Source organism: Heterodontus francisci, chromosome 26 (genome assembly GCF_036365525.1).
Source record: "Heterodontus francisci isolate sHetFra1 chromosome 26, sHetFra1.hap1, whole genome shotgun sequence".
Lineage (NCBI taxonomy): Eukaryota > Metazoa > Chordata > Chondrichthyes > Heterodontiformes > Heterodontidae > Heterodontus > Heterodontus francisci.
This window is the reverse complement of record NC_090396.1, coordinates 53,542,539-53,566,930: the sequence shown is the minus strand read 5'-3', so window position 1 is coordinate 53,566,930 and position 24,392 is coordinate 53,542,539. Positions and strand designations below refer to the sequence as shown.

Genomic DNA, 24,392 nt, shown 5'->3' with positions numbered 1-24,392 from the left:
ACTTTCCGTACTTTGGACTTCGCTCTTAGACGGGCAAGGTTGAACAACCTGCCCCCTGATCTTGTGTGGAGGAAAATTCCTTCTTCAGAGGATTTGAACGCATGTGAAAGCAGCAGGGAGAAGAAAATCCCAAAAAGTGTGGGTGCGAGAACACAGCCCTGTTTCACACCACTCAGGATAGGAAAGGGCTCTGATGAGGAGCCACCATGTTGAATTGTGCCTTTCATATTGTCATGGAATGAGGTGATGATACTTAGTAGCTTTGGTGGACATCCGATCTTTTCTAGTAGTCTGAAGAGACCACGTCTGCTGACGAGGTCAAAGGCTTTGGTGAGATCAATGAAAGCAATGTAGAGGGGCATCTGTTGTTCACGGCATTTCTCCTGTATCTAAACAGGAAATAATAAGATTTTTAGGGATGTGTGATTTTTACAGGAAATTTGTATGGAATTTTAGTACTGTGTTAACCGATTTGCTACAAAGAAAGAAAAATAAAGTATGGTCAGTTGAATACAAGGCAGCTTTTGAAAAGCTAAGGCAATCTTAATGAATGAACCAGTCCTGGCTGCTCCAAATTTTGCTAAATCCTTTAAAATAGCAATTGATGCTAGCGACCTGGGGGTTGGTGCAGTCCTATTGCAGGATGACGAATTGGGCATAGAGAAGCCAGTGGCGTACTGTTCAAGAAAACTAAATTGCCATAAAAAAGTATTCCACTGTGGAAAAAGAAACATTAGGACTTGTTGTTGCAGCCTTATCATTTGAAAATTGTACCTATTTCAGGGAAAAAAAATGTTATCACCAACGCTTTGTCACGAATTTAACCATGTTGTTATATGGATGGCGATGGTACAAAGAAAATGCTGTAAGTTATCAGTAGAGTGAATGGGTGCATGACTGTGGAAAATGTTAGTGTGTTTTTTCCCAGTTTCTATATTTTTTTTGCATTGTAATGAAACGCATTTTAAGAATGGCATTTCATTTCACTAAGGGCGGAGGTGACACAACTATTTTTTTCTGCTCCTTTGATTAACAGTGTGCCTTTAAGACTGTTTAAAAATAGTGTGCCTTTAAAAACTATGAGGCACAGTGCGTTAGCTGCACCTGCTCCTCGGCCACAGCAGGAGAGAGGTCACATGGTGTACTGTAACAACTTAACTGTGTGTAAAAAACGGCTGAAACCACTTTAGACAGACACCAGCGAAGCGTGTTTACTGAAGGAAAGAGCTGTCTTTTTCTCTCAGCAAAAATTCTACAAGGAGCTACAGGCTGAGTTAATTGCCTAAGGAGGAAAAAACCCTTTGAAGAGACCATTTGTATTACTGAAGTAAAATTTCGACTGAGAGATCGTCAGTTTTAAAATTCAAGTCGACTTATTGCTGTGCTCATCGTTGAAAGAACTGTTTGATGCCTACTGCAGCCGAAGTGTGTTGATTGCCTACCTACTAAAAGACTATTTCATCAAATCCGTGTGGAGACTTTGAGTGGCATTTGATTATTTTTACATGAAAATACCTCACCCATCAGGAACTTAACCCATAAAGACTTATATGCCAGTTATTTATCTATTCTCAAGAAACAGCTAATTTTTTTAAACAATTTTTTTTTAAAAACCGGTTATACGTTTTTGACTGTATGTGTGTGAATGGGGGGAATTAGGTTAAAATAAGAAGTTACAAGGTCTTCAGACACAGGTTTATTTTAATAGTGTTTAAGATTTAGTTTGAATAAATAGTTAATTTGTTGTTGTCTAAAGATACCTAGTTTGGTCTGTTTTATTCTGGGGGCTACTAGAGTGTTTAATTTGGCTGTTTTCCGATTGGTTGGGTAAACTTTAATAACGTGCTGTGACCTGTGGAGTGATGGGACTGAACTGACAGTGCATTGCTACCACCTCGGTCATAACACTCTTCATCCAAGGAGCCCTGGCTTTGGTTCCCCTACCTTTCCCGTACCTGAAACAACCCGTCTTTAAAGATCATCCATTGTTCCATTAGTTTTTCCTGTCAGTCTTTGGTTCCATTTTACCCTGGCTAGATCCCTTCCCATCCCATTCAAGTTAGTCCTCTTCCAATTTAAAAATTCTATGTTAGATTCTTCCTTGCTCTTCTCAATTACTAATCTAAACCTCATGATACTATGATTACTCTTAGCCAAGTGTTCCCCCACAGGCACTTGGTCCTCTTACTCTGCAGCACCAGATCCAGCAATGCTTCCTTCCTAGTTGAACCAAGAACATTCTGGTCAAGAAAGTTCTCCTGAACACATTTCAGAAATTCCACCCCTCCTTACCCTTTACTCTAACATTATTCCAATTGATATTTGGGTGATTAAAGCCCCCCAATATCACCTTTTTTAATCCAAAAATATACTTTATTCATAAAAATCTGTAAAAAAAAACCTTACAAACAGTTCAAACCAGCGCCAAGTTGACATTCCAAAAAGTGCAAAGGAAATCAGTTTTCTTCAAAACAGGAGTGAGTTGCCTCACAACCCTTCCATTCCATTTTACATGCCATGCACAATTAAAGCAAATCCATATTTGGTGTATACAGCCTGAGGGGTTTCCCATGGGTCCAGCCCCTCAGTTCACTATGCCGGGAGAGCCTTACACAGTCGTCTTTCCCCATTGAGCCTTTGCGCCGGCTGCCCCAAACTTCAGTGCACCCCTCAGCATGTGGTCCTGGACCTTGGAATGTGCCAGTCTGCAACACTCGGTCGTAGACAACTCTTTGTTGTCAGCAAGTTCCGGGCAGACCAAAGAGCGTCTTTCACTGAATTGATGGTCCTCCAGCAATTGATGCTCATCTCTGTGTGTGTCCCTGGGAACAGCCCATAGAGCACACACTCCTTTGTTAGAGTTGCTTGGGATGAACCTCGACAAAAACCACTGCATCTCTTTCCACACCTGCTTTGCAAAGGCACATTCCAGAAGGTGGTGGGCAACAGTGTCTTCCCAACCACAGCTACCTTGGGGGCAGCGTGCGGAGGTGGTGAGATTCCAGGCGTGCGGGAAGAATCTGATGGGGAGGGCCCTTCACTCCCCCAGCCAAGCTACGTCTTGGCGCTTGTTTGAAAGTTCTGGTGATGACGCATTCTGCCAAATGAATTTGGCACTCTGTTCAGTGAACCATCCGACAGGATCCACCATCTCCTTTTCCCGTAGGGCCTTGAGGACATTTCGTGCAGACCACTGCCTGATGGATTGGTGGTCAAAGGTGTTCTTCTGCACAAACTTTTCCACAAAAGATAGGTGGTATGGCACGGTCCAACTGGATGGAGTGTTAAGCGGCAACGTGGCCAGACCCATCCTTCGCAACACTGGGGACAGATAGAACCTCAGCGCATAGTGACACTTGCGGTGTTTGCGTACTGGGGCTCTACACACAGCCACACACAAAGGTGGCCATCAGGATGAGGGCAACATTGGGTATGTTTTTCCCGCCTTTATCCAGAGGTTTGAACATCGTGTCCCTCCGGACCCGATCCATTTTGGATCTCCAGATAAAGTGGAAAATGGCTCGGGTGACCACCACGGCGCAGGAGTGAGGTATGGGCTAGCCTGCACCACATACAGCAACCATGTGATTGACTAGCACCTGATGAGCAAGTTCTTACCCACAATAGAGAGAGAACGCTGCTCTCACATGTTCATTTTATGGTGTACCATGGTTACTTGCCCTTTCCAGGTTTTGGCACACACACCGGCCCTTCTGAACCATATCCCCAGCACCTTCAGGTAGTCTAACCAGATGGTGAAGGGGACAAGGGATTGGTCGGTCCAGTTCCCAAAAAACATGGCCTCGCTCTTGCCGCGATTTACTTTGGCTCCTGAGGCCAGTTCAAACTGGTCGCAGATGCTCATCAGTCTGCGAACAGACAACATATCCGAGCAGAAGACGGCAACGTCATCCATGTACAGGAAGGCTTTGACCCGAGTGCCTCCGCTCCCTGGGATTGTCATTCCTTTTATGCCCGCATCCTTCTTAATGGACTCAGTAAAAGGTTCGATACAGCAGACAAACAAGGCAGGAGAGACAGGACAGCCCTGTCTGACTCCAGATTTGATCGGGAAACTTTCTAATTCCCACCCATTGATTGAGACAGCGCTATTGATGTTTGTGTACAGCAGTTTGATCCAATTGCAGATTCCCTCCCCAAACCCCATTTTGGAGAGCATGTTCATCATGTAGGTGTGCGATATCCTGTCAAAAGCCTTCTCTTGGTCCAAGCTGCTGAGGCAGGTGTCCACTGCCCTGTCCTGTACATATGCAATTGTATCCATGAGTAGCGCGAGGCTATCAGAGAACTTCCTGCTGGGTACAGTAAAGGTCTGGTCAGGGTGAATCACCAACTCCAGAGCAGACTTGACCCGACTGGCGTACGTTTGATGACTTTGGACAGAATCTTATAGTCTACATTAAACAGTGAGATGGGCCGCCAATTTCTGATTTCCGCCCTCTCTCCCTTCCGCTTGTAGATGAGGGTGATGATGCCTTTCCTCATGGATTCTGACATGCTGCCGGCCAGAAGTTTACTCTCGTACACTTCCAGAAGATCTGGGCCGATCCAGTCCCACAGAGCCGAATACAATTCAACCAGTAAGCCGTCGCTCCTGGGAGTTTTACTCATCTCAAAGAACCTGATGACCTTGGTCAGCTCGACCAGTTAGCGGTTTGTCTGGTCTCTCCCACATGCTGTCATCTAAGACCTCCATGATAGATGACAGGAAGGACTGGGAGGCTATGCTGTCCATGGGCTTCACATAGTGCAGCCCAGCATAAAAGGATTTGATAATCCTCAGTATGTCAAACTGTGAAGACATTACCGAGCCATCCTCTTCCTTCAGGCTGCAGATCACAGAGCTCTCTCTGTGTAACTTTTGGAAGAAGAAATGCGAGCACATCTCATCCTGCTCAATCGAGCAGACCCTGGACCGGAAGATGATCTTGGAGGCCTCTGTGGCAAAGAGCGAGGCCTGCTGGCTCTTCACCTCTTAGATATCCTCCTTGACCTCGACCGCCATTGACGGCAGCCGGAGCAGATTTTGCATTCTTTTCTGGAGTTGGGACATTTCCCTCTGTCTCTCTCTTGCCCCTTGAACACCTTTGAGGATAAAGAACCTCTTGATGTTTGCCTTGATCGTTTCCCACCAATGCACCAGAGACTCAGAGGGTTTCACGGTTCTCTAACCTTTGTAATCCATTTTGAGTTCCTCAATGTTCTCTGGGTTAGCAGTGTAACATTTAGCTTCCATGTCCCCCTGCCAACTCGCTGGTCATCCTGTAAGTGACAGTTGGCCAGTAAGAGGCAGTAGTCAGAGAAGATCACCAGCTTGACGTCAATGGATCTGACCGTGAAAGCACGGGACACAAACAGGAAGTCAATCCTGGAACGGGCAGACCCGTCCGGTCTTGACCAGGTGTATCTAAGCTGCGGTCTGTCTGCAGGTTTGCTGAAGATGTCGTGCAGCTTGGCATCTTTTACCGTTTCCATTAGAAATTTGCTGTCGTCACTGCCGTATCGTCCAGCTGTATCAATGATGCAGTTGAAGTCACGCCAAGAATGACCGGCCTGGATGTTGCCAGCAGCAGTGGGAGCTGCTGGAGGACGGTCCATCGCTCGCTGCATTGAACCGGGGCGTACACGTTGATTAAACGGAGTGGAGCATTATTGTATGTTACATCTGCTACGAGGAGGCGACCGCTCACCGCCTCCTTAACTTCGGAGATGGTGAAGTTGCCTCCCCGCAGCAGAGTATCCAGGCTGGAGGAATGGGAATCATTCCACCCGACCAGATCGATGACCTGTGGGACCACCATCGCAACCATTGCCTGCAAGTGCTGAGGGGGGGGGGGGGAATTCCACACTCCTGCAGAAACAGCAGGTGGGCTTTGACCTTGGCAAGGTAACCCAAGGTCGAAACACATCGCGTAGTGGATTTAACGCTACGCATGTTAATCGAAGCAGTCTTTACACCCATTTTAAAGTTGGGTGTTGTTTACCATACCAGGTGTCCTTGCTAGTCCCAGTCCTTGGGTATGTTCCTGCATACCCATTGTGTACACAAGCTGTTTCACATTTGTTGGGATCAGAAACCCCTCCTGGTTACTCATGGGGGTGTTCTGCTGGAGTGACTTGTGGGGGGGGGGGGGGGGGGGGGGCGGTTCTTGCAAGCAGCAAGGTTTGGGCTGTCCTCTGTGGGTTGTGTCTTTCCCCTCTGTCGCACCTCGAAGACATCAGTGCTCCCGGCTTCCCGGAGCTGGAGTGCGGCAGACGCTTCACTGCTCTCTGTCTCCCGGAGCTGGGGTGCGCAGAGCATCTCGCTGGGTTCAGCGCTTTGCGGTTGGGGCACACTGAGCCCATAACAGCTTCCAGTGCCCTGGAGCTGGGGGGCTTGCTCTTCCAGCTCCTTTGAGTTCTGGTGCTTCTTTTGCGGGTGCTATCTTTCTGTCCCTTCCTCATCCAATGAGGAGGAGCTGCTGTTGTCTGTCTCAGACGGTAGCCTCCTCTTGCCACTGATTTGGGTGGTGACGTGTTCCATTTTTGGAGGCTTCTTCTTTGTGGTTTTCCTTATTACCACTTGCCACTGACCAGTTTATCCATCTGCTGCTTCCTCTATTGATTCTGTCTGTAGAGGGGTTTCCAGGCACGGGGTAGGTGTTAGGTTGCTGGTTGCAGCTGCCTTCCCTTTCTTCGCCTTCTCAGATAGACTTTCCTCGCTGCGGGGAGGACTGCTTGTCTCCCTCCCAGCACCAGACATGTTCATCATTCCTTCTTCCGGCCTTTCCTTGGACCTTGCCGCCTGTGCATAACTGAGGCAGTGTTTGTAGAGGTGGCCTACCCCACGGTACAGGTTGCAGCACTTACTCTGTTTACAATCCTTGGTCTGATGGCCTTCCTTCTTGCAGACAACTGTTTTATTTATTTAGAGATATAGCACTGAAACAGGCCCTTTGGCTCACCGAGTCTAGCCAACCAACAACCACCCATTTATACTAATCCTACATTAACCCCATATTCCCTACCACATCCCCACCATCTACCTACACTAGGGGGAATTTACAAAGGCCAATTTACCTATCAACCTGCAAGGCTGTGAGAGGAAACCGGAGCACCCAGTGGAAACCCACACGGTCACAGGGAGAACTTGCAAACTCCACACAGAGATCCAGAACTGAACCCGGGTCGCTGGAGCTGTGAGGCTGCGGTGATAACCACTGCGCCACTGTGCCGCAGTTGGCCGCCATATGACCAGATTTGCCACAGGTACGCCAAACTCTGGGCTGCCCCGCATAGACCAAGAAGGCTCGACTTCCCCTGATAGCGAAGCTGGAGGGGGGGATGGATGATGGCTCCGTTGGCATTGACCTTCAAGGTCACCTTGACCTGCCGCTTGCTGGTCCAAATTCCAAATGGGTCCTTGACATCAGTACTGCTGCCGGCCCCCTCGACGTACCTGGCAAGGTAAGGGAGTACATGCACGACAGGAATAGGGGGGTTGTAGAGGTAGATTGCGAGGGGGAGCTGGGGAGGGGGCTGCTAGGGAAGGGGGTGCGAAGGGAAGATGGTGTGAGGGGTTGGGGGAAGGGGATGCGAGGGGGTGGGGGAAGGGGGAGCAGGTAATAAAACATTTCATCAGCTCTTGTTTGCAGTGAAATGCTGCAAGTAACTAGAGTCAAGGCTACAAACTGGATTTAGGCAGGTTTAGTAAAAGTTTTTAAAAGTAAGAAGTTGAGGAGCCGCCTAAATCCTGGGGTTGCCTCTGGGCACTGGAAAACGGATCTTGGATCTTGGGGTCATCCATCGCTACTCTGGTGGATGGGCTCCCCGAACACAGCCATGTGATCTTCCTGTCCTTCGACAATACCGATGCCGGATTTAAGATGAAAGAGCGAGGTCGCTGCTCCCGAGCCGGCGGGAAACTCAGTTGCCCGTCCAGTGTTGAGTGTGAAGGGCGGCGCGGCCGTGCCGGACTCCAGGTCTAAATATCTTAAGTTTTTTTCTTATTGCTGCTATTCATCTTAAGATATATCTACCTTGTCTAGTTTATTAAAGTTGCAGCAATTTCGTGTATGATCTACGTCAGCACTGTGAAATTTGGCTAATGAGTAGAATTCACCTCGTCCCTTGCGTCTTCTGTTTAAGTTGAATGCTTCCACTATGCCTTCTGCGGAAGTACTTCCCCACCTACCATTTCAAAGTTGGGGTTGATCTGTATCAACCCCCTTCCCTCCAGCCTTTCCCACCGCACCCCACCCCCTCGCACCCCCTCCCCTCCCGCATCCCCTTCCCCCCACCGGTATCCACCTACACCTGAGCAGAGGCCCTAACAACCCCACTGCCTTGAGGGCGTCTCGGGAGAGACCAAGGCTAAGGGAGTAAACCCTAACAGAAAATCTGGAGCGGAACCCCGAAGGCGGTCATGTGTCACCTTTGGCATGTTTGCGGCAGTTCCTGCAGCCATACCGGTGCCAAATGTCGTGCTCTGCACTCCTTTGGACCCCACCAGGAAGGTCGAGAGGGGGTTTTTGACGCTTGGGCAACTCACAACCTCCATATATCCGCCCAAGCATGCGCCATGGAGAGGTCACTCCATAGTTGCCTCACAGCGACCAAAACAACACGGAAGGCAGCAGTTACAGGTTATAGGTCCAGCTCAATTGGCATAGAGATTGGGCGCCACAGGTTGCCTTTGTCGGTGGGAGAGGTCATTGCATCTCACTGGATCACACTGACACGGAACACAAAAGTCCGAGTGTATCAAGCCTGTGTCCTCAGTACCTTGCTCTACGGCAGAGAGGCCTGGACAACGTATGTCAGCCAAGAGTGACGTCTCAATTCATTCCAACTTCGCTGCCTCCGGAGAATCCTTGGCATCAGGTGGTTGGACCGTATCTCCAACACAGAAGTCCTCGAGGCGGCCAACATCCCCAGCATATACACACTACTGAGCCAGCGGCGCTCGAGATGGCTTGGCCATGTGAGCCACATGGAAAATGGCAGGATCCCCAAGGACATATTGTACAGTGAACTCGTCACTGGTATCAGACCCACCGGCCATCCATGTCTCCGCATTAAAGACGTCTGCAAACGCGACATGAAATCCTGTGACATTGATCACAAGTCGTGGGAGTCAATTGCCAGCGATCGCCGGAGCTGGCAGGCAGCCATAAAGGCGGGGCTTAAGTGTGGCGAGTCGAAGAGACTTAGCAGTTGGCAGGAAAAAAGACAGAAGCGCAAGGGGAGAGCCAACTGTGTAACAGCCCATTTTATCTGTAGCACCTGTGAAAGAGTCTGTCAGTCTAGAATTGGCCTTTATAGCCACTCGAGGCGCTGCTTCACAATCCACTGACCGCCTCCAGGCGTTTACCCATTGTCTCCCGAGACAAGGAGGCCAAAGAAGAAGAAGAAGAAAAAGAGGTAGATTGTCACCACCTGGTCACGTTGTGACGGCAGCGTGAAGAGTGGCTCCACTGTGAGGATCGACAGCGGTGTCTGGTTTCCCCTTTCCTTGAACACCTTCCGGAACTTGATGCTTCCCGTCATATTCTTGAAAGTCACTTCAAAATATCCTCTGCTGGGGAAGTCCTGCAGAAGATGTCTGCAGCTTGGAATCCATGGCAATCAATAAGAATTTTCTGAATGAAGAAGGTGCGAACAATAGGTGCGCCTCCTTCATTACCCCTCACCACCACCCGAACGGTTTTACGAACTCCCTGGCCTGAAGCTCTAGAATTGGTTACAGCCATTTTACTCAAAACCTACCTGGAGCAGGATCAAAGGCCACTGATCATGGTCTCTCCCTTGCCAGGTAAGAAAGCCCCCCAAATCACTACTCTATATTTTTTACATATCTCTGTGATTTTCTCTGCAGATTTGCTCCTCTCACTATTTGGAGCCCTATCGAATAACCTCAGTAACGTGATCCTACCCTTTTTGCTTCTCAATTCTAACCAAATGGATGCTGTCCTTGTCCCCTCAAGAATATCCATTTTCCAACACTACAGTATCTTTCCAAATCAGTACTCTCATCCCACCTCCCTTTTTTCCTTCCCTATCTTTTCTGAACACTTTGTATCTGTGAATATTAAATGCTCAGTCCTCACCATTTTTAAGCCAGCCAGAACGAGAGAAAAGGAGGCCATCCTTTAACGATTATAAACTGCAGTTTGTTTTGACATGAACTATGCACATTTGTGACAATGTGTCTATGAGAAGTGAAACCTTACACTTGAAATTGTCTCAATGTTTATTTTGAATTGTGTTCCGAGTGTTAGGGATGGCTGCATTTTTATTTATCTGTCAGTATTTAGAACTGGTAAAAATGGTCAAAACAAAGATTCCATTTTATTTTATTCATTCATAGGATGTGGGCGTCGCTGGCCAGGCCAGCATTTATTGCCCATCCATAATTGCACTTGAGAAGGTGGTGGTGAGCTGCCTTCTTGAACCGCTGCAGTCCATGTGGGGTAGGTACAGCCACAGTGCTGTTAGGAAGGGAGTTCCAGGATCTTGACCCAGCGACGGTGAAGGGATGGCGATATAGTTCCAAGTCAGGATGGTGTGTGACTTGGAGGGGAATTGCATGTGGTGGTGTTCCCATGCATTTGGTGCCCTTGTCCTTCTAGTTGGTAGAGGTCGGGGGTGTGGAAGGTGCTGTCTAAGGAGCCTTGCTGCGTTGCTGCAGTGCATCTTGTAGATAGTACACATTGCTGCCACTGTGCGTCGGTGGTGGAGGGAGTGAATGCTTGTAGATGGGGTGCCAATCAAGCAGGCTGCTTTGTCCTGGATGGTGTCGAGCTTCTTCAGTGTTGTTGGAGCTGCACCCATCCAGGCAAGTGGAGAATATTCTATCTCATGCCTGACTTGTGCCTTGTAGATGGTGGACAGGCTTTAGGGGTTTTAGGAGGTGAGTTACTCGCCACAGGGTTCCTAGCCTCTGACCTGCTCTTGTAGCCACGCTATTTATATGGCTACTCCAGTTCAGTTTCTGGTCAATGGTAGCCCCTAGGATGTTGATTGTGGGGGATTCAGCGATGGTAATGCCACTGAATGTCAAGGGGAGATGGTTAGATTCTCTCTTGTTGGAGATGGCACTTGTGTGGCGCAAATGTTACTTGCCACTTATCAGCCCAAGCCTGGATATTGTCCAAATCTTGCTGCATTTCTACACAGACTGCTTCAGTATCTGAGGAGTCACGCATGGTGCTGAACATTGTGCAATCATCAGCGAACATCCCCACTTCTGACCTTATGATTGAAGGAAGGTCATTGATGAAGCAGCTGAAGATGGTTGGGCCTAGGACATTGCTTTAGTTTATATAAAAGACATCAGATAAATGCAATTATTAATACATCATATAGAAAATTAGACTTTTGGTCTTCTGAGAAAATCCCTATTTTCTACATTGCCTTATTTAATCTTATAATTGGCATTATCAACTTGGCCTCCGTAAAAGCTCTGTGGCTGAATAAAAGTCCTATCTGACTCCTGCACCTTATTGCCTGTGCAATGGGAGAGTGAAAGAGAGAGATGTCTTTGGGAATTAAAGAACGGAAAAGTAAAACAGCTCCAGAAATAAAAAAAAGTTGTATGCAAATAGTTGGTTTTGTAGCAGAAAGCATAAGTGTCTTCTGTCTGTGACATTTTAATTCATTTTTAAGGACGTAATTTTTCTCCCTATTGTCTTCACAGGCAAGAAACCATCTGCTACCGAGAGGACAAACAGTTGACCTGCCTTCACTAAAGCCGCGTTGAACTGGCCACAAGGAGGCACGCGTGAACAGCCTGCTGGATAACTATTGACCTTATTTTCCCTTGCTTCCAATAGCAGGATGGTTAGCCTCCATTCCAAGTCAACAATGTGCAGAATTAAGGTACATTCTATCACTATGTTACAGATAAATTCTTGGCTAACTCTGTACTTGATATTATTTCTGCTCAAGACATAGATAATGTGACTTCTGGCCTATTGGGATTCTGTACTAAAGATATTAATTTTACATGGTAAACATCATTCCACTTTTGACCCAATAACATTTTTTGATGTTAAGTACAGAAGAAAAAAAGAGTTTTTTGGGAAGCTGTTTTATTTCACTGCAAAATTCTTCTATCGTATTTCAAATTCATGTCTGCTATTGTTTCTTCCCTTCTACAATTGTTATTATCCATGCTGCTTTTGTGTAGCTCAAAAGTGCTCTGTAACTTACAAGCTATAAGCCACAAAATAGCATTGGTAAGGACTTGTACAATTCTGACTTCCATGGTAATCATTTCTAAAAGCAGATTAAACCAATTTCAGGAGTCTAAGACATAGCCTAAAAATTGGAGCCACGCCCTTTAGCGGTGAATTTAGGAAACACTTCTACTCGCAAAAGGTGGTAGCAATTTAGAACTCTCTTTTGCCAACAGCAATTGACGCTCAATCAGGTGTTAATTTTAAATCTGAGACTGATAGATTTTAGATTTTTATTCACTAAAGGCATTATGAGATATGGAGCAAAGGCTCCATAGTTAAGTCGCAGATTAGCCATGATCTCACTGAATGGCGGAACAGGAGCTAAATGGTCTACTCTTGTTCCTATCTGCAACGTCTGTTTAAAGAGTAGTCCGCTGACACTAAACAGAATGAGAACAATACTTCACTGGGTAACATATTTAAACAGAACTGTTAATTTAATGACTAGCCCATTGCAGGAAACAGAACAATCTGATAAAATGTGCTTATATTATTGAGGTTGGAAATTCTATTGTGACACACTGCATTGGACACTGAAAAGTGAAGTACAGCTACTTTGTTGAGATATCGGAGGGCTGCCACCAACCACTGATCTACATCGGAACAGGAATGTCATCTTCAGGGAAACTCAATAATGGGGAAGTAGAAGACAGAAACAGAAACCTGTAGCAGCATAATTGCATAAAACAGTAAAAAAAAAGGATGCAATTAAGAAAAAGAATAAACTCCTTGAGTTGTGGATTAATGACAACTAAAAACTAGATTTTGACTCCAAACTGGTTTCATTTGGAAACTCAATCAGTATTTTGAAAAAGGGGAGACACTGACCTCCATTGTGGTCTCACAACCACCACAATTTTCAGTGGCAAGGGGTGATAGTAAGACCAAAGTTGTAGAAGTCGACTTCCTGTCCAAGGCTCAAACTGAAAGTCGGGAGAGATGTATTACGGGCGGCTAAATTGATATTGCCCATTCTACATTGTCACCCAAAGTCAATTTCTCTCCCCCTCCCAAACATGAAATACACCAGGAAAGTAGTCCAACCGAAAACTAACAGAATATATTTTAGTGAGGAAAATAGAAATGGAAACTTAAACTTAGGAGTTTCTGAATAAAAAATACTCAAGCACTGAAGTCTGAGTTTGGCTCATTTGACAGTGCTTTCACCTCTTAGTCAGAATGTCGTGGGTTTAAACCCCAATACAAGATTGAAGCACATAATCTAAATTGGCATTATGCTGTAGTACTGAAGGAAGTGTTGCAATGGTGGAAATGTCATCAGTTGAGATGTTAAACAGGTTTTGCCAGCCTATTCTGGTGACTCAGTCAAATATATAAGATTGCATGCATTTGAGGAGCAGGGAATTCTCCTGGGTCCTGTACAAAATTCCTCCCTCAAACTAACACCACCAAAAACAGATTAAATTAACATTCGTTTTATATTTGTGGGCCTTTTGGTATGCACAAATTGCCTGCAGCATTTGCTTATATAATACTACAAAAGTAATTAATTTGTTTTAAAATGGTTTTGGATGCGATAATGCATTGTTAAAAACTTTATTTGGTTTATGTTAAAATATCGAACATTACCTTGTGACCATAGTCTGACTGGCCAAACAGCATCTCTGTTATATCCAAACTATCATAGCGTCTGTTTGGAGGTAGGCTTGCATTTGCCAGTGAAATCAGGGTAGAAAATATATCTAAAGTACTGCAAAAAAATATATATTTTTAGGATAAAACATTATGCAAGATGAGAGACAAAGATATTTAATGATAATTCTGGAAAAGGTATTTTTGCTGACTGGAAGATGGCACTGATGTTCAGCAACCTTCCCTTGATGAAACTAGTGAGCATGCTGAGTTCTTTTTAACAATTGAGTTTTGTAAAGACTGTGTGTTGAACTGCATCTGTAATCAATACTATATTTGAACTTAGGTCTAAGAGATAAAAGGCCTTGCTGTCATATCTCTACTGAATGAATGAATCTTGAGTGAATTGAAAGGTAAATACAAAGTTTTAAAAAAAAGTTCAAACTTCAGGGAATTCTGACGTCAAGAACTGCAGAAATTTAGCAGATATCCAGGAGGGAATACAAGCAAATATTTGCTTTGATTTTTTTTGCCACCTTTCTCCTGAAACCACTGGCTCTTGCTGCAATAAGGTTTCATGAGTACTGGCACCTTTCTGGTCTTGTTTAAGTAGGTATTGTTCCTGTGCAAGGCTAGACAATGAGTGTCAACAGACTAATCAACCAAATTATATACATACTATGGAATAATTTAGTGAATCATTCAAATTCAGTTCACATTAATGTCTTTCTGTGTCTAGATTTACTGCTAGTTCAGCAGACAGAAGACATCTGTAAAGATCATTACTAGGCCAACATATTAAACAATACATTTTGGATAATCCTCCTGCTGTGCACCAAGGACAGTGCAACTTCTGTAACACAGACAGAGTAAACTACAGCACTGTTGTTCTAATATATAAGCAAAATATTGCAGATGCTGGAAATCTGAAATAAAAACAAAGTGCTGGAAATGCTCAGCAGGTCAGGCAGCATCTCTGGAGAGAGAAACAGAGTTAATGTTTCAGGTCTGTGACCATTCATCAGAACTGGCAAAGGTTGGAAAAGAATTAGGTTTTAGAACTGTTGTTCTACCTGTGTTGGCCGTGGCTCAATTGGTAGTAATCATGTCTGAGTCAGAAGGTTGTGGATTCAAGCACAACATCAGAGACCTGAGCACAAAAATGTAGGCTGACACTCCAGTGCAGTACTGAGGGAGTGCTGCACTGTGGGAGGTGTTGGACTTTCGGATGAGACAAAACCAAGACTGCATCTGTTCTCTTCATCTTCTTGACCTGGCTGCAGCCTTTGACATGGTTGACTGCACCCTCCACCTGAAATTCTCCACCATTGCCCAGTTGGGTGGGACTGCATTCATCTGGTTCCATTCTTATCCATCTAATCAAATATCTAGCTAGATTATCCGCTTCGATGGGTTTTCTTCTCGTTCCCACATGTTACCTCTGGTATCCCCCAATGATGGTCCCCTCCTATTTCTCATCTACCTGTTGCATTGGAATTTTATTCCAATGGCGTGGGTCACAGTGGCAGAATTGAAAGTGGTGCCATTTCTGTTTTCTTGTTAAGTGATTAAGGAACATGCAGCGTGGGGGCTGTCCAGTTAAGCAGTGCGAGGCGTGGGGGTCATCCAATCTGGGGCCTGAGACAGTAACACGGATGGTGACGTCAGCATCAGATGATGCTGTGGCAGGTGCTGGTGCCATTTTTAAAGGGCAACCAGCCTTGCATTTACAGCTGCCTGAGCGAAGTGTTCCTTCCTGTTCCTCTCGTCTCGAGTTCTCTTGTGCCTTGGGTTGCCCTACTACTGCTGCCTTCAACTATCCTGCTACTGCTCTCCTCACTGCAAACTCAAAGCAACCAAGGAGCTCACCTGAAAGCATCATCAATAATGGCAGATCAGGTGGCTCCATGTTTCAGCGATGCCTCCCTGCAGGTTTTCCTCCAGGCTGCAAGAGCAAGGTGGGAAGTCCTCTTCCCCAGGGACAGGAGGAGGAGAGAGCCCTGTCTGACAAAACAAGCCTGGACAGAGATTGCAGAGCAGGTCAGCAGCTGTGGGACAACCACAGAACCTGGATCCAGTGTTGAAAAGTGCGTCAATTACCTCATTCAGTCCACGAGGTGAGCATTCCATGCCTCTTTTCCCTCAGGGGCTCGTATGTGTTAACGCGAGAGGGTCGTCGAACCTGACAGTGTCATGCTGGCGCCACTACCTCCAACAATGTGTCACGTTGTCCTATCTTCGATGGTCTCCAATGGGAGATAACGCTGTTCCCGATGTCTTGCTTGAGATCACTGTTCCTGTTGAACAGTGCTGCTACTTCGATGCATTCTGCTGCCTCCACGCTGTGGTCTTCAAATGCACATTGCTGTTGCTGCTGCCACAATGTCATAGATGGTGCATTCGGAACTCGAAAGCCTTCAGAAACCATATGCTGCCACCATATCAGGTTATTGCTTTCTTCAGCAATAAGGTACGAGACAATCTTGAGTTGAAAGGTAATTAAATTGTGGGTTCTTTATTGTGAAATAACAAATTTCCAAGAGAGCTCAATCATACACGTGTGACTAGGTGACTAACACATTTCCAACTGCTTTACCACACGTTGGATGGCATCACTTCCTGCGATGATGTGTGAGGTATTCAAAATGTTAAAGTGATATCACAACCTCCCCCTTTCCTTAAATGGAAATACACAAAAGATAAACTGTATATAATGAAGCACAACAGTTCTAAACAATACCGACAGATGCATTGTCTTTTATGTCCATTAGTCAAGTATCACTGAAGCATACAGGTGGTCTACTGACTTGACCTAATCTTGTCACTGTGTAGCTTGGTTGAGAACTAGATTTGTCAACTTTTCTCTCTTGACCTATATGGGCTGAATCTTCTGTGCCTGCCACAGAGGTTGACAGCGGGCAACAAAAATGGTGGCCTGCCGTGCAGCCGCATGTCGCGGAGCTGCTGCAATCTTCCGTGCAGCAGCTCATTTGAATGGCTGGGGTAGGCTGCCATCCCGATCACGTGGAGGATGTGGGCTGTCTGTCCCCGGCAATGGCATCAGCTGCCGGTGTGCAGGCGCCGACGCCATTTTTAAAGGGTTTTGAGCCCTTCTGTTAGTTTTAAAGATTTAAAGGTACAGTTAATTTTAAAAAATTAACTTTGCTCCCTCCCACCCCAATAACCATCAAATTAATTACTTGTCCTCTCCCCCCCCCCCCCCCCCAAAACACTTACCTTATCCACCTGACCTTCCACACCACAAAGTGCATAAACTTTAACCTAAAACCCTTCCCACCATCCGTACACCAATGATGTAACTTTGACACCGTTTCGCACCCCCACCCCTGCACTGAGAAACTTACCTCCTCTCCACTCCCCACCAGTGTGGTGCCTCGATTCCCCGGACGGGGATCCGAAGGCATGGGAATGTGGGCCAGCGGCGTGAAGATCGCACCAGGACAGACGGCAGCAATCTAAGTATAAATAATTAATCAATTTTAATTTATTTAAATACTTAAATGGCTGTCCCGTCACTGAGTGGTGGGAGGGCTGCCACGAGGCTTTGCCACCGCTGGCAATATCGGGCCGGGCCCTCCCGGCATCAGGGTGCATGACGGCCCTCTCCTGGAGGCATTTTCAGGCCCCCCCCCCACCCCCGCCATGGATCCCGACGCCTGGGGGAGAACTAAATTCAGCCCGATGTGTGTTCTGACAGTGATCGTGTGCTTAAGCATTACACTTGTCATTTTTCTTCTCTATATTCTGTGGATTCGAATGTGAACGTGTTCTCGAAGAAATAGGGCTGTCAGGCACATGTTTTTAGATCCCTCAGCTGACATCTGTTTTGTCTTAGTACTGCTCCATTAGGGATGGTTACTTCATAAGATCTTGGCTTGTTGCAGAGTTTTGACACTTCCACAGGGAACCATGTCTTCTCACAGATGGATCACTCTGACCTTCGGTCCAATTTGTAACAGCGGTTGTTCCACACCTGCATGCCTATCATGCACAGCTTTTATCTTCTCTTTATTTTTCAACAGTTTGTTCTGTATTGACGAAAATTTCATGAGATGATGACTTGGAAAGGTCATTTCAACTAGTCTTCCAAATATAATTTCTGCAGGTGACAGTAATCCTGTGCCAATTGGTATTGCCTTCAAGTGCAACATGGCTACATATAGATCTTGTTTGGTCTCTCCACACTTCACAATCAGTGATTTGACTTTGCGTACCATTTTTTCTGCTAGGCCATTTGACCTAGGGTAATGCAGTGATGATGTAACATGGTTTACATTCCATTTCTTACACATCTTTGAATGGTTTGGCAGTGAATTGCGGTCCATTGTCTGATATTATCTTGTCCAGAGGGCCGAATAAGTTGAAGATTGCGCTGATAGTGTTCGCAACTGATAGGCTTGACGTCTCCCTCAATTGATGGTTTATGGGGAACTCGGAGAAGTAATCGGTGAGCAACAAATAATCATCGCATGGAAACGTTACAGCACAGAAGGAGACCATTCAACCCATCATGTCTACGCCGACTGAAAAAACTAGCCGCCCAATCTAATCCCACCTTCCAGCACCTGATCCGTAGCCTTGCAGGTTACAGCACTTCAGGTGCATGTCCAGCTGCCTTTTAAAAGAGTTGAGGGTTTCTGCCTCCACCACCAATCCGGGCAGTGAATTCTAGACACCCACCACCCTCTGGGTGAAAATGTTTTTCCTCATGTCCCCTTTAATCCTTCTACCAATCACCTTAAGTCTGTGCTCCCTGGTAACTGACCTCTCTGCTAGGGGAAACAGGTCCTTCCTGTTTACACTATCTAGGCCCCTCATAATTTTGTATGCCTCAATTAAGTCACCCCTCAGCCTCCTCTGTTCCCAGGAAAACAACCCTAGCCGATCCAATCTTTCTTCATAGCTTCAACTTTCAAGCCCTAGCAACATTCTTGCAAATCTCCTCTGTAGTCTCTCCAGAACAATTATGTCCTTCCTATAATGTGGTGACCAGAACTGTATGAAATACTCCAACTGTGGCCTAACCAGCATTTTATACAGTTCCAGCATTAGTTTAGTTTAGAGATACAGCACTGAAACAGGCCCTTCGGCCCACCGAGTCTGTGCCGACCATCAACCACCCATTTATACTAATCCTACACTAATCCCATATTCCTACCATATCCCCACCTGTCCCTATATTTCCCTACCACCTACCTATACTAGGGGCAATTTATAATGGCCAATTTACCTACCAACCTGCAAGTCTTTTGGCTTGTGGGAGGAAACCAGAGCACCCGGAGAAAACCCACGCAGACACAGGGAGAACTTGCAAACTCCACACAGGCAGTACCCAGAATTGAACCCGGGTCACTGGAGCTGTGAGGCTGCGGTGCTAACCACTGCGCCACTGTGCCACCCTGTTTTACATCCGTTTTTATATCCCATACCTCAGTCAATAAAGGAAAGCATTCCATATGCCCTCTTCACCACTCTATCTACCTGTCCTGCCACCTTCAGGGACTTGTGGACATGCACTCCAAGGTCTCTCACTTCTTCTACCCCTCTCAATATCTTCTCGTTTATTGTGTATTCCCTTGCTTTGTTTGCCTTCTCCAAATGCATTACCTCACACTTCTCCGGATTGAATTCCATTTGCCACTTTTCTGCCCACTCAACCAAACCATTGATATCATTCTGGAGTCTACAGCTATCCTCTTCACTATCAACTACACGGTCAAGTTGTGTGTCATATGCAAATTTCCCAATTATGCCTCCCATATTCAAGTCCAAGTCATTACAATATACCACAAACAGCAAGAGACCCAAGACTAAACCGTGTGGAACACCAGTGCAAACCAATTTCCATTTGCAAAAACATCCATCGACCACAATTCTTTATTTCCTGTCACAGAGCCAATTTTGGATCTAAGTTGCCACATTCCCCTTTATCCCATGGGCTTTTATTTTCCTAACCAGTCTGCCATGTGGGACCTTGTCAAATGCCTTAGTAAAATCCATAATAGACCACATCTACTGCACTACCCTCATCAATCCTCCTTGTTACTTCCTCAAAAAATTCAATCAAGTTAATAAGACATGACCTTCCCTTACAAATCCATGCTTTTCTAAGTGGCAGTTCATCCTATTTATAAAGGAGAGATCAGTGGCTACCCTTGACCAAGGATGTGACGGGATTTCATGCAGATGGAGCTGCTCTTTATGTTGGCTTGGTCGATGTCACTATTAATTCTTGGCCAGGAGACTGTTTCGCGTGCAAGTCTTCTGAACTTCTCTAAGCACATATGACCTAGGTGCAACTGTGAAAGAACTTCAATGCGAAGTGTCTGTGGGACTAACACCTGCCTTGCTTTGAAGATGATGCCACGAGACACCCCCAACTCATTTTGGCATGGCCAAAAGATTCTGAGTTCTGCAGGAACTTCTTGTTTTGTGTCTGGCTATCCTTTGACAATGAGTTGCCATACCTCTTTCAAAACTGGATCTTTAAAAGTTTCTTCCTGTAGCTCCTCACTCTTCCTTTGCCCGAAATGCATTTAATCCATCTGGTATACATCTTCCAGCTCAATGTCGACTTCGCCAACCTGGACGTCTAATGGAATCTTTTCATACTTTCTGGGATTGGGCAATCTGCTAAGGGTGTCAGAGGTCACCATAAGATTCCCAGGCTTATATTTGATCTCGCAGTCATACCCTTGCACCTTGATTAATAGCCGTTGAAATGGCACGCTGGTGAGAGGTTTCTGCCATATTGTTGCCAGTGGTTTGTGATCCATCTCAACTATGAAATGCTTGCCAAAAAGATAAATATGAAACTTGGTGATCCTGAATACCACTGCTAGTGTTTACCTTTCTATGTTGGAATAGTTGGCCTGTGTGGGCAATAGGCTTTTCGAACCAAAAGTGATTCGATGACCTTCTTGCAACAAGCATGCTCCAAGACCTTTTAACGAAGCATCTACTTCAAGAATGGTATCCTTATTTGGGTCATGCTACTGTAAACATGCCTCTGTTGACAATGAATGCTTCAGCGAATTAAATGCATGCTGGTGGTCCTCATGCCGCAGATACAGACTTTTTGAGGAGTTCTCTTAGAGACAAAGACTTCTCAGCAAAATTTGAGATGTAGGGAGCTAGAAAATTAAATGGGCCAAGACATCTCTGCAAGTCGTCCTTGTGGACCAGGCATGGACTGAAAATCCTCTACCTGGCTGGGATCAGACTTATGCCTGTATTGGAGTAGATCAAGCCAAAAAAATTGATGTGGCTTGTGTTACGACCCGGTGAGAAACAGGCATCGTAACAGAGTTTTATTTTTAACCACACCGTATTTGTGGTTCCCCCTTGGTGAATCCTTGTTCACTGCTTTCTAATTATAAGGCAAAGAAACCAGCACAAACAGGTTTTCTTAGGTTTAAAGAAGTTGAAATTTATTAAACTTAAACTCTAATTTGGTTGACGCCGAGGGATACACAACGCGCTCATGCTAGCATGCATACGCGATACACACATGCAAATAGAGGCAGAAAAGAGCTGAAGAAAAATAAAGTGGAAATGTTTGAGGCAATATCTGAAGAGTTTTTGTTACGGTTCTTCGAGCTCACTGTAGAGTCCCCGATTGTAGGTAGTTCTTGCTTGTCGTTGGGGCCCAGTATTCTTCTTAAACCTTGTTTGCTGTAGGAGACTTTTCTCTCTTGGGGTTCATGTGTCTTCTGTGTATTCACAGGCTTGTGAGAAAGAGATGGCAGCAGACAGGAGTGATCTTCTCAGTCCAGGAGCAAACAGTCTTTGAGTTCAAACTGTTTGTACAATTCCGAAAAACCCAAGTTGCCAAGCAGGTTAGTCATATGACTAACTGGTCTGACCACATCTTGGCTCTGTCAATGTCTGATGCTCAAAGTCCATTGTGGATTTAATTAAGGGGAGTAACCTCTCTTGTCCCTATTGGTATGTAAATGTCTTCCAGCTAAATGTCTGGCAGCCCTTGTAACAGGCTTTCTCTTCTTCCCAGCAACAATTTGAAATTTAATGTCTATGTGGCAAAATTATTATGCCTCATTCTTGGCAGGTGGGTGTCTAGCATGACACTTGTGTTAATGACACACTTCTTGCTGTTGAATACAAAGCTGCCTTTTTTGGCTGTTTGTATTAGGATGTGTAGATTCCTGTCGTGCTCCTCTTTTGTGCTGCCCATAGCTACTATATCATCTGCAATAGAGATACACCACTGCACATTTTCCATGATATGATCCATTTGTTGCTGAAATAAATCTTGGCTTACTGATAAACCAAACAGTAAGCGAAAAAAAAAAACTTCCAAACAGAGTTCTGAAAGTTGTCAACTCCTGTGAACTTTCAGAGATGGACTGACCAGTATCCATGTTTTGCATCTAGTTTCAAAAATAATCTGGCTTCAGCAAACTTTGGGTTTAATGCCTCCAAAGTGGGGATTTTATGAGGACATCGTTTTAATGCCTGGTTCAGCCTTCTACGGTCTAAACATACCCTAAAATTGTCTTTTTTGATCACAGCTGTTATAGAGCTGCACCATTCCGTGTGCTGCTGAACACACTGAATAATTCTTTGCCTCTCCATAGTATTCAGCTCAGCTTTGAGCTTGTCCTTAATGTGGAAGCTACATTTTCTTTGTGGATCTATAGGAGTGGTGTCATCTCTTGCATGTACAGTAGCATCTCCTTTAAAATGTCACACGGTCTCAAAACGATCTGGGCACATTTGTTGCAAGTCCTGGATGACTCAATGGGGTCACATCCATTTTGGTTGTGTGTCCTTGCTGATCTCATGGATCATCACAATTCAAAGCTTGATACATGCCGGTAGCCCTGCAACTGCTGGATCACTGATATCGACTATGTAGCGTATTTGTTGTGACCAGTTAGAGTTTCCATACCTGCTCTCTAAAGTTAGTGTTCTCATACAGTTGATTGGGGACCTGTTGTATACAGTAAGTCTTGCCTATGTAGGTTGTACCATGGTTTCCCTTCTTTCCAGGTACATATTCTTCAATATTCTGTGGCAAAATATTTGTACTTGTTCCTGTATCAACCTTGAGTCACAGCTTGTGCTGGCCACTCTTCTTTGGGCTTTTGATATCGATGGTGGCGAATGCTTCCTGCTGTGTAACTGCATCTATCTGGTGTGCAACTGTTACTGTGTGAAAGGCTTGCTCACCTCCAGTGCCCTCTGTATCACTCACTTCCTTGTCTATCCCGTGGACATGGCTGCCTTTAGATTGGCCTCTTATGAATGCATCCCTGTTTCTCTCACAAGATGGTGTCTGTTTCTTGTCAGGTCGTGGCCTGCTGTGACTTCTGGCCAATTTTTCATTACCAGACCTCCTGCACAGCCTTACCCAGTGCCCTGTTCTACAAGACACTTTCCAGTTATCGATGTAAGCTGGACAGTTTCTTTCAGGTTGTTTTTCTTCAGGTTTGCACTTGCTGATGTTCTATATTCAGTATATTCACACCTAATCTGTACTAATGCTTTGTCTTTCAAAACACCATTAACATATTGTTTGCCTTTGCTCTGTGACCTTTTGGTCAGCTATGTGGCCTGGTCCAATCTGCACCTTCTCCTTTGTTATCTCTTGCCCAACCCCCACCTCACTTGTTTATAATCTGTGACTTTTCTAATATTTGTCAGTTCCGAAGAAGGGTCACTGACCCGAAACGTTAACTCTGCTTCTCTTTCCACAGATGCTGCCAGACCTGCTGAGTGAATCCAGCATTTCTTGTTTTTGTTTCAGATTTCCAGCATCCGCAGTATTTTGCTTTTATTATTATGGACAGTTTCTTTGTTGGTGCATCAGACTACACTTGTCACATATATTGCCTTGCTGAGGTGACCTGGTTACCTCGCCTATGGTTGTTGTTTCAAGTGCCCTTATGCACTGCCTGCTTTCAGCTATGGCCTCAAACTTCCTGCCTTCTTTCAGGAGACTTTCAATGTCATATCCTTTTTCTTTGTCCAATAGCTCTTTCTGAAAAGCGTCTATTATGGTAGACACAATCACCAATTCCATTATCACAGGCTTTTCCTTTCTCACGGCATCTGCTAACAAATTGATTGATGGCCTCCTTGGACTGCTGTCTGTCTGCCATCAATACCAGGCAGTGGATTCTAAATTTAATCTTGACCTTTAGCTGATCCTCTAGTGCATCACCCCTGTGCTTGCTGTCCATCATTGGCTTCCGTTAAAGCAGCACCTCAATTTTAAAGTTCTCATCCTTGTTTTCAAATCCCTCCATGGCCTGGTCCCTCTCTATCTCTGTAATCGCCTCTAGTCCCACAACCCTCCTAGATACCCACACTCCCCTAATTCTGGCTTTCTGAGCATCCCTGATCTTAATTGCACCATTGATGCCAGTGTCTTCCGCTGTCTAGGCACTAAGCTCTGGAATTCCCTCTCTAAACCTCTCCGCCTCTCTAACTCTCTTTCCCCCTTTAAGATGCTCCTTAAAGCTTATCGTTTTGACCAAGCTATTGCCCATCTGCTCTAATATCAACTCATGT

The 24,392-nt window shown here is 45.4% G+C and overlaps 1 protein-coding gene across 2 annotated transcripts in view; it reads right to left on the bottom strand.

Annotated features, from left to right (window-relative positions):
- Window positions 1-24,392, bottom strand: part of arsg (arylsulfatase G) — a 120,721-nt gene that overhangs the window by 27,545 nt on the left and 68,784 nt on the right. For both annotated transcript variants that reach the window (XM_068058250.1, XM_068058251.1), the window contains exon 11: window positions 13,833-13,953. In XM_068058250.1, the coding sequence (XP_067914351.1) occupies window positions 13,833-13,953 (121 nt within the window). The remainder of the gene's footprint in view (window positions 1-13,832; window positions 13,954-24,392) is intronic.